The sequence below is a fragment of the Zonotrichia albicollis genome, chromosome 14, assembly GCF_047830755.1.
Source record: "Zonotrichia albicollis isolate bZonAlb1 chromosome 14, bZonAlb1.hap1, whole genome shotgun sequence".
Lineage (NCBI taxonomy): Eukaryota > Metazoa > Chordata > Aves > Passeriformes > Passerellidae > Zonotrichia > Zonotrichia albicollis.
In genome coordinates, this window is record NC_133832.1 from 17291847 (window position 1) to 17304326 (window position 12480).

General features: G+C 40.1%; 1 protein-coding gene across 1 annotated transcript in view; it reads left to right on the forward strand.

The window, feature by feature from the left end:
* KLHL4 (kelch like family member 4) overlaps positions 1-12006 on the forward strand; it is a 37656-nt gene extending 25650 nt beyond the window's left edge. Inside the window, exons 8-12 of the mRNA XM_026794274.2 lie at positions 2909-3133; positions 5039-5201; positions 7808-8020; positions 9780-9951; positions 10693-12006. Of these exons, the coding sequence (XP_026650075.2) occupies positions 2909-3133; positions 5039-5201; positions 7808-8020; positions 9780-9951; positions 10693-10752 (833 nt within the window). The 3' untranslated portion in view covers positions 10753-12006. The remainder of the gene's footprint in view (positions 1-2908; positions 3134-5038; positions 5202-7807; positions 8021-9779; positions 9952-10692) is intronic.
* The last annotated feature ends 474 nt before the right edge of the window (positions 12007-12480 follow it).

The window sequence follows — 12480 nt, forward strand, 5'->3', positions numbered from 1 at the left end:
ATGCTTATAAATCCTTATTAGAACATTCCAGGTGGAAAGATTTGTATTTTTCATGAACACAGCTTTTCTTCAGGACTTCAAACACAGGCTTGTTTTTTTTCCCCAGATTTGTAGTTGAAAGTTAATTATTATAAATATATTCCAGTTTCTATTATTTGATTTTCACAACGGCAATCAGGTTACAGCTTTAAACATTGCACTATTCTATTTAGGAAGCAGAATATTAAATCATTTTCTGCAGGAACCTCAACTTCAAACCCACAGCTTGGAGCCAGAGAACTCTAATTAGTTTAAAGTCTAGTGACTCGCAGCACAGAATTACTTTTAGCTGTGTGAGTTCACTTTTAATAGAATCACAAAGAAGATAATCCATTTCATGGTTTACAAAAAGCTGCTGACGACTGATTTTTCCCCACATGAGAGACCTTGCAGAGCTACCTCCCTATCTCTGTGCAATCAAATCAGGTGCAGAACACACATCCATCCCCTGCACAACATGAAAACACTCATTCCTAGCACAATTTAGCAAATTGGAGTTAATCTGGTGCAATTAAGGAGATTCATTAGCGATACTGAGTATTTATGAATTATATCAGGCAACCAGGTAATCTTTAAAGAAAATAAGAACACAATTTTCCAATCATTTTTTCCTAGTAAAGGTTATGTAAAGAAAGGGTTATTTCAGCCAACATCTGCGCTTCCTCTTGGTGCCTCTCTTACTTCTCACCTTGGAGCCAAGCCAATTGTTTGAACTTTTGCCTTTTGATGGGTAGGAAGAGCAGCATTTCTGCTCCTCCTGCTGCCCTCCACAGCTCTGACTCAGATTTGGAGCCTGGGCTGGATTGGGAGATAAAGGAGCAGCAGAAAGGCACCAGGATGCTGTGGAGGAGCAGCTCTGAGAAGGGAATATCTCCCACCCCCGGCAATAACACACTGCCTGCGATGGAGACAGGCACCAGGCAATGCCAGCTTTGCCTTTGTGCTTATCTCAGGTGGGATACCAGGACAAATCTCAAATTCCAATGATCAAAAGAAGATCAAAGAGGCGCTTTTGGGCTGGAATTTTGAAAGACGGGAATGCGCCTACACCGCGTTAGGTTTTGTGACTTTCAAATCTTGGAGCCTCTGTACAAATTACAGCCCACAGGGCATGGCTGAACACACTCAAACCTGACTGCATTTTCCCTGTGTTTTAGTTAGTGTGAGAGATTTCCTTTGAAGTGGAGAACTTTGGGGCACTCACATATTAGCATAGAATAAATGAGAAAGAATCAAAGCAAGGAGCAGCAAACAGAATAACAAGATGGAAAGAACACGCAAAGAAACCCAGCTGCTCTGAATAAAGGGGAGAAAGTAGAATTTCTGTCTTTTATTGCAGATGGAGCTGGTTTCTTTCCCAAACTATGCATGTGGAAAAACATATAGATAAGAGAAAAGACAGCATGAGATAAACTCTTATTTCACTGAATTTCTGGAGTACATCAGGTGATCTCTAACAGATCTCTAAACCAAACCCTACCTTTCTTTTCTGCATGGCTGTTTTCCTGTTGTAAAAGGAATTTCTTTGCCACAAACTGCCTGTTGTTATCTCCCAAACACCACTTGTCTGGTCTCAAATCCCAGTCAAGGAACAAGAAATCAGCTCTGTTTCCCTCACCTGGCTGCCTTTGACTGAGTTGAATTTGAGCTCCAGGGTGCAGTGGCAATTCTGCCTCGGATTTTACTGAGCCGTGGCCTCGCTGTGCTCAGCAGCTCTCAGAGGAGCAACTGTGGCTCCTGAGCAGTGATGGGAGCCAGGGTGTGGGGAAGTGTCAGGCTGAATGGCAGAGAGCTCCTGCCCAAGGAAGGCTTTCAGTAAAAGGTTAGTGCAGGTCCAGTGACCTGACAGAAATGGAAAATGTGGCTGATGTGCTAAAGCAGCCAAGCAGCTGCTGCACAGGTGAGCCTCAGGCAGGATACCTGTGGGAAGCAGGTGTGCACTCACACACAGCCCTGCCTCCTGCCTGACTCCATCCTAAAAGGGAAAGCACACACAGGATTCCTGAAGGTGCTTGTCCAGCTCCTCAGATGGATACATGAAGTCTGGTTTTAATATCACTAAAGCTCCAGGCACTAAACAGCAGATTGTTGTGAGGCCCTGTATTGATAAGGAATATAAAGAAGCCCCAAAAAAAACCCACAAAGCCCCTACTCTCATGGTACTTAAGCAACAGATCCAATTCACCTCCAAAATTGCAGTGCTACAAAAATTGCCATATTGTAAATGCTTGGGCATCCCTGATGAAGGCAGGAATGATGAGGAGGACTCCATGTTCTCAGAAGGCCAATTTATTACTTTATTATACTATATTATATTAAAGAATACTGCACTATACTTAAGAATAGAGAAAAGATACTTACTGAATGTTAAAGGGATAATAATGAAAACTCGTGACTCTTTCCAGAGTCCTGACACAGCTTGGCCCTAATTGGCCAAAGAGTCAAAACAACTCACAGCACAACCCAATGAAACAATCACCTATGGGTAAAAAATCTCCAAACACATTCCACATGAGCACAACACAGGAGAAGCAAATGAGATAAGAGTTGTTTTCCTTTTCTCTGAGGCCTCTCTCACTGCCTTTCAGCTCCCAGGAGAAAAATCCTGGGTGCAAAGGAATTTTTTCAGAGAATGCGAATGCCACACTGCCAAAATTTAATTCTCCATTTCTTGCCACCAGTATGTTCTCCTAGACTTGCCAACCATTCATGCAATTAATGCAGCTTTCTCATTGGGTTCACACGAGAACTGACGTTCACAGCAAAACATCCCACCCAAAATTTCAATGTTTTATAACTGAATCCCATTTTGAGCTGGCTGCTGGTGGCTGGGCACTGCTCCCTCCATGGCTGTCTCTGTTTGTCACAGGCACCACCACAATTGAGAAGTACGACCTGAGGACCAACAGCTGGATCCAGATTGGGACCATGAACGGGCGGCGGCTGCAGTTTGGGGTGGCCGTGATTGACAACAAGCTCTACATCGTGGGGGGCAGGGACGGGCTCAAGACCTCCAACATCGTCGAGTGCTTCAACCCCGTCACCAAGGCCTGGACCGTGATGCCCCCCATGTCCACACACAGGCACGGCCTGGGTAAGAGGGGCTCTGCCTCGGAAACCTCCCAGCACACACACAGGGCTTTGATCCACTCCAGCGCTGCTGAGAAATCTTCTAACAGGGTGCAGAGACACCCAGGAATATTTGTAGGGGATGTTTTTCAAAGAGAGATTTGCCAATTGCCATAATTTTGTGATTTTATTAGTGTCCACCTAACTAGCGCTGGTGTTCCAGGGTTAATTTTGCTGGTAGGTAATTCCAAAATATAAACTATATAACTATATATATTATTTTCGCTATATAAACTATGGCAAAAATAATTAACTTTTCACATGTTTTAATGGTCAAATGATACGTTTACAATACAATAACAACCTGATTTAATTTATTATTTTTTTTATAAATTATGAATTAAACCCAGAGATATCAACCACCTCTCTAACTCAGATCAGGGCATCACCCACGCTGAAGAAAACAGTGTATGGAAATAAGTACAACTTCACCAGTTCTAATGTTGTAATTACAAGAAATTTTACAGGGCTCGGCGGTGGCTTAGTATCTATGTTTTTTTTAACTACAAAATGATCCTTAATATTATTCACATTGAAGGAATAATATGAATATGAAATTTAGAATTTATTTCCAGAACTATAGAAAATAAGGCTAAGTTTAGAGATGAGTAGACTGTAACAGAGAGAAGATGATGATTTCTGAATTTATATATCACAGGCCTGATGAAAAAGCTGGCTTCTCTTAAGTTACAGAAACAGGTATTTCTTGAAATGATCAGTAAGTTCAAAAGTCATGGAATATTTCTATTTTTATGGATAATAGAGGAAGATTGATCCCGAATTGTTTGGCAAACCAATGTGGCCCATGTCACCTTCTCCACTGCTTGACAGAGAAAGGGTCATGGAGGGTTCTTACCAGCTAGAGCACCAAATTTATGAAACCAAATACTAGTAGGTGGCAAAGAGGAAGAAGACCAAACAGATGAAATAATTTGCATTGAAATATTAATAATTCCTGACTGCAGGGGCATAATTCTCCCCAACAAGTAGGTCACAGCCATAAATTGGAGAGCCCAAAGTTTGGCTTCAATCTGTGCCTGGTTTGCAAAGCTGCCTCACACTTACAGTCCCCATTACCTTCAGGGAGATTCTGTGCAGTTGGTGCTTTTGAAGAAATCAGGCCATGTATATTTAGGCCTGAAAGACAGATTTAGAAAACTTTTAAGCAGCTGGATTGAAACATTTTTCATCACCTAACAAAGGGAGCAAAAAGCAGCAGCAGCTCCCAAAGGGAAGGCACCAAAGCCCTGCTCTGGAGAAGCACAATGGGCCAGGCTTTGTCCACCCAGAGCTTTGCAGTGACAGCCAAGCTGGCTCTCCTGGGCCTCAGGGACAGCTGATAGGAGCCAGCTCTCATCCAAGAGGCATTAAAATGTTGTGGTGCTCTAGCTGGTAAGGACAGCCAGCTCCCCACCCACCCAGGCTTCGTGCTGGCAGCCCTACAGAGCTTCAGCTGGCTCAGAATTAGGAGACATTGCTGGTTTGGGCATATTTTTCATTGCCTGACTCGAGTTTTGCCTTTTTGTAGGAGAACAACATCGTTCCCCAGTTAAGGGCTTGAATTTGTTTTTGCAAGGTCACCAGAAGCGAAAGAGATAAAAGTCCAAGAAGAGAACATCAGAACTAAAGCAGCTTTCCTCTAATCTTTTGGCAAAAGATAATGGTTATTTAGAAGAGCACTGTATGTGAAGTGCTTGTTTATCTCTATTTATTCTTCCAAATGAAAAGGCAGCTTTCAGATCATTTAATACCAGCCGAAATTGCTTATCTGCAGACAGGGAATTAGCGAAATGAATTCGCCGCTGGTCACCGAAACCAGGAGATAATTTGTCCTTAACTCTATTCCATGTCCCTAATTCTATCTCTGAAGGAGTAGCAATGCTTGAAGGACCCATGTACGCAGTTGGAGGCCACGATGGCTGGAGTTACCTGAACACGGTGGAGCGCTGGGACCCGCAGGCGCGGCAGTGGAATTACGTGGCCAGCATGTCCACCCCCAGGAGCACCGTGGGGGTGGCAGCCCTCAACAGCAAGTATGGCAACAGGAAAACCTCTCCCTGCGCTTTCATTTGCTTCCTTCCCTGCCAGTGCAGCTTCTTGAATTTGATTTTCAGGCTTATGGTTATTAATGACCTCGAGGAAACAAAGAGAAAAATGTAATGCGTAGAAATAAGAAAGTCTTAGCTGTGTGGTAAATTGATTGCAGGCTTGCAGTCAGGTTTTAAAAACATTTCAGCTTTTTAAAATTATAGCAATGTGAAAATGTCATTACATGCACACCAGAATTTTACCTAGAATGTAACATATGGGGATGTAAAATCAGCTACTTAAAAAAATTTCCAAGTTTATGTTTACACTTTAAAATCATTGTGTCTAAATAGACTTAATGTGTACAGAAACAAAGTCTTTCCTTTGTCATACAAATTCACAGCCAATTTTTAAAAAGGTAGATGAGGTGTTTAATGGAAAGGAGATGAGTTTATTAATTAGGTATGGAATGAACAGCTGCTTATAAATCTTCTCCTATCCAGATTTGCTCCACCCTCCATCTCTTGCTTAAATACACAAAATCAAGTGTTAATGCATCGAAACATTCTGCTAAGATGCTAAAGCCACTCAAGCCCTTTTACATGGGAACAGACAACTGTGGATCTTACAAAAACCTTGTAAAAGCCCTCAGGTTGTGGAGAATACAATTTGAGCCAACATTTCTTATTTAACCCTGTGGGAACCTCTCAGCAGTTTGTAGGTACTGGGAACACTCAGGTACAGGCAGACAACTGCTTTTACCTGGAGCCTTTGCCACTGGCTTCCCTGATCTCTTTGTAAGTTCCCAAAAAAGAGAAGGAGAAAAAGCAGAAACAAAGATGTCAGCAAAGGGATGTTTTAAACGCAAGCTGGGGATTTGCATTCATACAAGGCAGGATTCAAACTGTAGAGGCAAAAGTGCCTCTCCAGGTCCCTGCTATAGCTCAGAGGAAATGTTCTCAGCAGAAACCCAACCAGAAACTCCTCCTGGTGCCTTCCACAGCAGCAACATGCAGGAAACCACTTTGTCAGAGAGGAAATCAGCCCGATCCTGACTCTGTTCTCAATCATTGCTGATACAAACTGTCTCCAGCAGGGCTTTAAATCACGTCTGTTAGTCTGGTGATGTAATTTCTGGCATAGCAGGAGATCAAATGTCCATCACTCAGTGCTACTGCTGCGCTCCAACCAAGAGAATGCTTCTCCTTTTCCTGTTTCCCTAAACCACACCATATTTTTTCCTGTTTAACCCCACCAGCAAAGCCTTTGCATATCTGTGGAGCAGCACTTTCGGACCAATAAATGGTCCATTGAAAACATCAGTCAGTGATGCTATATTTGGTCTTTTCCTCAGAGAATGGGAAACACCACTGTGTTTGTAGACATGTTGTGGAAAACAAAGGATCCCAACCAATCACTTTGTGTACACAGAGATTTCCTTGCCCTGTGAAAGCTGTGTAAGCAAGCAGGCTGTATCAATGGCACGATGTGAAAAGAAAATAAATCAAAGCCTCAAGTTTTGTATGGATCAGGCAACAAACTGCACAACCAAACTCAATTTTATCAAGTGAAAAAACAGTAGGAGAGAGAAAGCTGGGGATTTTTTATTATTCTAATGGTGAATAGAAGAATCTTCTAGTTAAAATATGCACCAGAGAAATTGGAAAGATTTTCAAGTCTCTGGAATAAAACAGGCACTTCTAAAGGAAAATTCAGCTGATCTGGTTTACTCTGGGCAAGTTCCACATTTCCCTAGTTCTCTAATAAGCTGCACTAAATAAATGAAATTTCATGGCAGAAAACAATGACAAAGGTATGAAAGGGAGCAGAAAAACCAGAACACTCAACACCTGAACACATCTTCTATTACATTCCATCCTAGCCCAGCAGCACCCAAGTCAGCTTCAGACCAGAAACAAGTTCAGGCTTTGGAAAATTCATTGACAGAAAACCACAACCCTCTGATATTTTTTAGTACGGATTACCGCAACTTATTTCTAAAAGTTGCCCCAATGTTTAACAAGGATTACCACAATTTATTCCTACAAGCTGCCCCAACATCAGCTTTTTAAATCTCTGTTTGCTAACTGCCTTTGGGGTGAATAGACAAGACGACACAAGGTGGTCCCTTCTGTCCAGCAGATTTTCTTAAATACGGACTCAGAGGAAAATATATTTAATATATGTTTTTGATATCTATTCAAGTTATTAAAGTCAACTGTGCAGGAAAAAGTTTTAATGTGATAATATGTCATACTCTGTAACCCTGTCCCAGGGAATGCCACCATATGTTTCAAACATATGCAGCATCTTTCAATTCAGTTCTTTCTATTGGCTCACATTATAGAACCTGACATGAATTTTTAAGCTTCATTTTCATGTGTGGCTGCTTGAACATTTCCATTGTAAGTGAAGAATGCAACTTAATCTAAAATGTCTTTATGTTAGATGGCAAACATTTAACATGATTGCCTTTGAGCAAAGGAAGTTCTGGAGCGCACCAAATAATGACAATTTTAAAATGTTCTGAATGAAGTCAGCCAGATAAAATTCTCATTTGTGGGCGAGGAGAGACTGAAATTGTTTTCCTGCCTGCGGGTTGCTGTCGCAGGCTGTACGCGGTCGGCGGGCGAGACGGGAGCTCCTGCCTGAAATCCATGGAGTGCTTTGACCCTCACACCAACAAGTGGAGCCTGTGTGCCTCCATGTCCAAGAGGAGGGGAGGCGTTGGCGTGGCCACCTACAACGGGTTCCTGTACGCCGTGGGAGGCCACGACGCTCCTGCTTCCAACCACTGCTCCCGCCTGTCCGACTGCGTGGAGAGGTACAACATCATTTTGCCTTGTTTCCTCTTCTCTTTACCTTCTGAGAAGGGATTCTAGAATAGATTCTCTTCACAGCAGGAATGCTGTGTTTGTAAAACATATTCCGCCTTTTTGAAATAATAATTTGAGCGGGAATAACTGATTTCCGATACTTTTGTGATAACAAAAGAATTAAACCTCAGCAGCAAATTCCTCTCTTCTGCCTGAGCTACCCCAGAGCCAGGTGAAAGGAACTGAAGTACTGAGACAAGTTAAATGTGTGACCTTCCTATTTCTCAAATGCCAGGACTCAGGTTTAGGTGCTTGTGCCATATGCTGTAGGAATTAAATTCTTTTTAGCTTGACTGATACTGATGAAAGTTGTAAAAATATAAGAAGTATCACAGTCTTGTCATTTGGGGAAAAGAAAGGAAAACTGTGTGGGTGTTAAAATCCGCTATGAACAACAACTGTCAAATTCTGTTCTCACTTAAATGGGGTAAAGCAGGAATTACCTGCAATTCACTGCAATTTATATTGGAATAGATCAGTAATAAAATCAATATTAATGTGAGATGCTGCCACGCATTTAATGTGAGAAACTTAGAGCTACTACACAAGATATTTAACTTCTTTTATAGTAAACTTCTCTGAAAACATTAATTCTGACAATAAACAGAAAACCAAAAGCTTTAAGGAGGAAGAAAATGATAAAATAATGAAATTAACTTTGCTGAGTCAACTGGTGGCCATGCTATCATCCCCTAAAGTCCCTTTTGTGTTTAAAATTTATTGATGGCTTAATGTAATTGAAACAGAGACTATAATCAAAAAGTGAAAACAGGAGCATTTTCTGTGTGCTTGAAGGCCCCTCTAGTGGCTAAATCAAAAACTGAATTGTGGCATTCACAATCTCTGAAAAAATCCCTTTGCCCAGGATTTTTCTCCTGGGAAGCTGAAAGGCCTCAGAGAAAAAGGAAAACAATTCTTTTCTCATTTGTTTCTCCTGTGCGGAATGTGTTTGGAGATTGTTTCATTGGACTCTGGTGTGAGTTGTTTTGACTCTTTGGCTAATCAGGGCCAGGCTGTGTCAAGACTCTGGAAAAAGTCACAAGTTTCCATTATTATCTTTTTAGCATTCAGTAATATAATCTTATTAATTATAATATATATTATCTACTCATTAATAAGATAATATTACTGAATACAGCATTCAGTAATATTACTGAATACAGCATTCAGTAATATTATCTTATTAGCATTCAATAATTCTTTTTAGCATTATCTTTTTCAGCATTCATATCTTTTCTGTATTCTTTACTATAGTTAGTATAATACTATATTATTTAGTATCCTTTCTGTATTATTTAGTTTTCTTTCTGTATTCTTTAGTATAGTTAGTATAATACTATATTATTTAGTATCCTTTCTGTATTCTTTAGTATAGTTGGTATAATACTATATAATATAATACTTTATTTTATTAAAGAATACTACACTATAGATGGTATAGTTATGCTATCTTTAGTATAATATTCTTTAATATAATATAGGATCATAAAGTAATAAATTGGCCTTCTGAGAACATGAAATCAGATGCATCATTCCTGGCTTTGTTGGGACATTCCCAGCAAACCCAATACCGAGTGACATCTCAGTTGTGTTCGTTCAGAGAAGCAACACAGGAGAAAAAAAGCAAAAAACAACAATTTAAACCTGAAATTGTAGGTTTATCCATCCACCATGCATTTTTCTGAATTTGACCCCCACATTTCCTAGGTATGACCCCAAAACGGATGCCTGGACCACGGTGGCCCCGCTGAGCGTGCCGCGGGACGCGGTGGGCATCTGTCCCCTGGGGGACCGGCTCTACGCCGTGGGCGGCTACGACGGCCACTCCTACCTGGACACCGTCGAGTCCTACGATGCTCAGAACAACGAGTGGACAGAGGTAATGGGGGCCCAGGGGTGCCTCAGAAAGGAGAGGGGATCTTCCTGCAGATAGGGGTAATTCTGTCCAAATAGCTTGAAATTGTCGCCGGTTTGGGGAAAAACGACGTGTAAGGATGTAGGAATTGCTATATAATACTGGAGGTGGGCTTCAATGAAATATCAGCTCCCTCCCCTGCAAAATAACCACGTAAAACATTTCAGGCTGAGGGATGGAGGAAATGCATGGGCCAGCAAACCAGCTTGCACAAATGACTTTGGGTTTTAAGTGTTCAAATTCCCTGTTGGTAGAGCTGGTGTGTTTGTCAGCCATGCCCTCTTCTGGAGGCACCTCCAAACATTTATATGTATGGCCCTCCTCACTGAGACCGAGAGGAAATCCCTGCACTGCCAGGATCCTTTTGCAGCCATCTAAAATATCTTCATGTTAGATGAAGACCAGAAACAAGTCCCTGGTTTTGAAGACCAACAACAGTCCCTGCTTTTGGAGCACTGGATGTGAAGGGATTTGAACATGCCAGGGGGACAACCCCATGCTAAACACTTGTAATTGAATTTTGCCAAAAAAGCCCAAACTGTGTTTTCATACCTTAGTTAAACCTAATCTTTTTAGCATTACATCAGTTTTAATAAACAAATTGCTTTCCCATTAATCTGAAAGTAATTTCTTCTTTTCTTATCCATAGGATGCTACTAAAAATGTTTCCTCCTTTTTCTTTTCCCTTTTCCTTTTCCTTTCTAGGAAGTTCCTGTCAACATTGGCAGGGCTGGAGCGTGTGTGGTTGTTGTGAAGTTGCCCTGAGGGCTGTAAATGACCATGAAACTGAACTGAGTGGAGTCTCAGAAGTGAAGAACCATTTCCAGGACAGTACAGACTGCACACACCTCAGCATCCCTCCCTTACAGACAGTATTTATCCCTGAGCCATCACACCATTACAGCACAGAAGTGTCTTCCTGCATCACAAAAATCAGAAAACTTTGCAGAAGTGAATTACTTTGTTATGCCTAATATGTAAAATCCAGTAAAATGGTTTAAATGTTTGAATGGTTCAGGTTTGTTACAAAATTGTATCTGTTATTTATAAATTGCAGCAGTGAGAGATGTGTATAAGAATTCAAAAACTTTTTTTCCTTTCTATGTTGTCAGGAATGCTAAAGTTTATAAAAAATCTTTTATATTTTAAGTACATGAAAATGACTATGAAAGACCTCCAACAGGGAACTGCACAAAAAGAAATATTTGCTCCTAAATATTACTGTCAGCAGAATATCCTCTGCAGAAGAAACTTAATTTCTATATTCAGAAATTAAACTCCTAAATTAACTTTAAAATCAAGTCAGAGAAGGAGATAATTTGTTTGTTCTTTACCATCCAGCACTGCTAGAACTGTGACAGAATATCCATATTTAGCGGTGCATTAAATTGAATAGTAGGGTTAAGGTACCTTTATCCTATTATGTGCCACAGAAAGAAATCTCTCTTGTCAAAACATAATGCAAATATAATTTGCAATAATTTTCAGTGCATAGATTTGTGATATTTTAATGCTGCTCTGTGTCAGGTTACTCATGGATTTCTCTTTGCCCACTAACCATCTGTCAGGACGTGTTAAACCAACCTGACTATTCTTGGGATAATAACCATGCATTAAATTTTAAAACAATCCCATGATTACATTCCTTGAATATAACTTACAAAATGAAATTTTTATATCATATTGATATGACAATCTTTGACCTCAGCTGAAGATTACCAGCTTTCTCTCATGTACAGTAGAAATATGATAAGGAATAAACCACACCCACTGTGTAGCTTTAGATACCATTTCTGTAAACCTGTTTATGTTCTATCTGGAATTAGTGGAATTGTAAGAATCAAGAGCAAACAGGAAAATGATCACCTGAGAACAGCACATAGTATTCCACTTGCATGATATTTTCTTTTTTGTGTGCCAATTTCTACTGTTTTGCTTTAATTTCATTTTTTATAATTTCAAAATGCTGAAAGTGTATTCTAGAAAAAAGAATGTATGTAAAATATTCTATGCTGTAAAGCACAATATTTGGTCAGTATCCACCTCAGTGTTTGTTATGTTGTTGTTTTGTCAGTATCTGAAAATTCAGGACAGAGACAAAGATCTCTGAATGTGTAGGCCAAGTTTCCTGATAGAATACTGTGGTTTCAGATTTTAGCAATATGCTATTTTAAAACAAATTTATAGTATTAAACTTATTGAATGCCTCTAAGGAAAAAAAATCTCATAAGCATATTTATAAAAAAAAGAACATTTTTAACTTTAAAAATCAATTATGTTTATATATAGCATGCTACATTCAAATAAACTTTACTTTCTCTGCTAAGAAAATTTTGGACTATATTTTCTACTTGGACTATACTTTCAAAACTAGGAGACACAGAAGCATCAATCTCATTTTTGTACACTGAAAGAACAACAGATGCACAAAAATCCAAGCAAATGGGGAATGAACCCTAAACCAGTTTGTGGGTTCCAGAGGTCACATCAGAA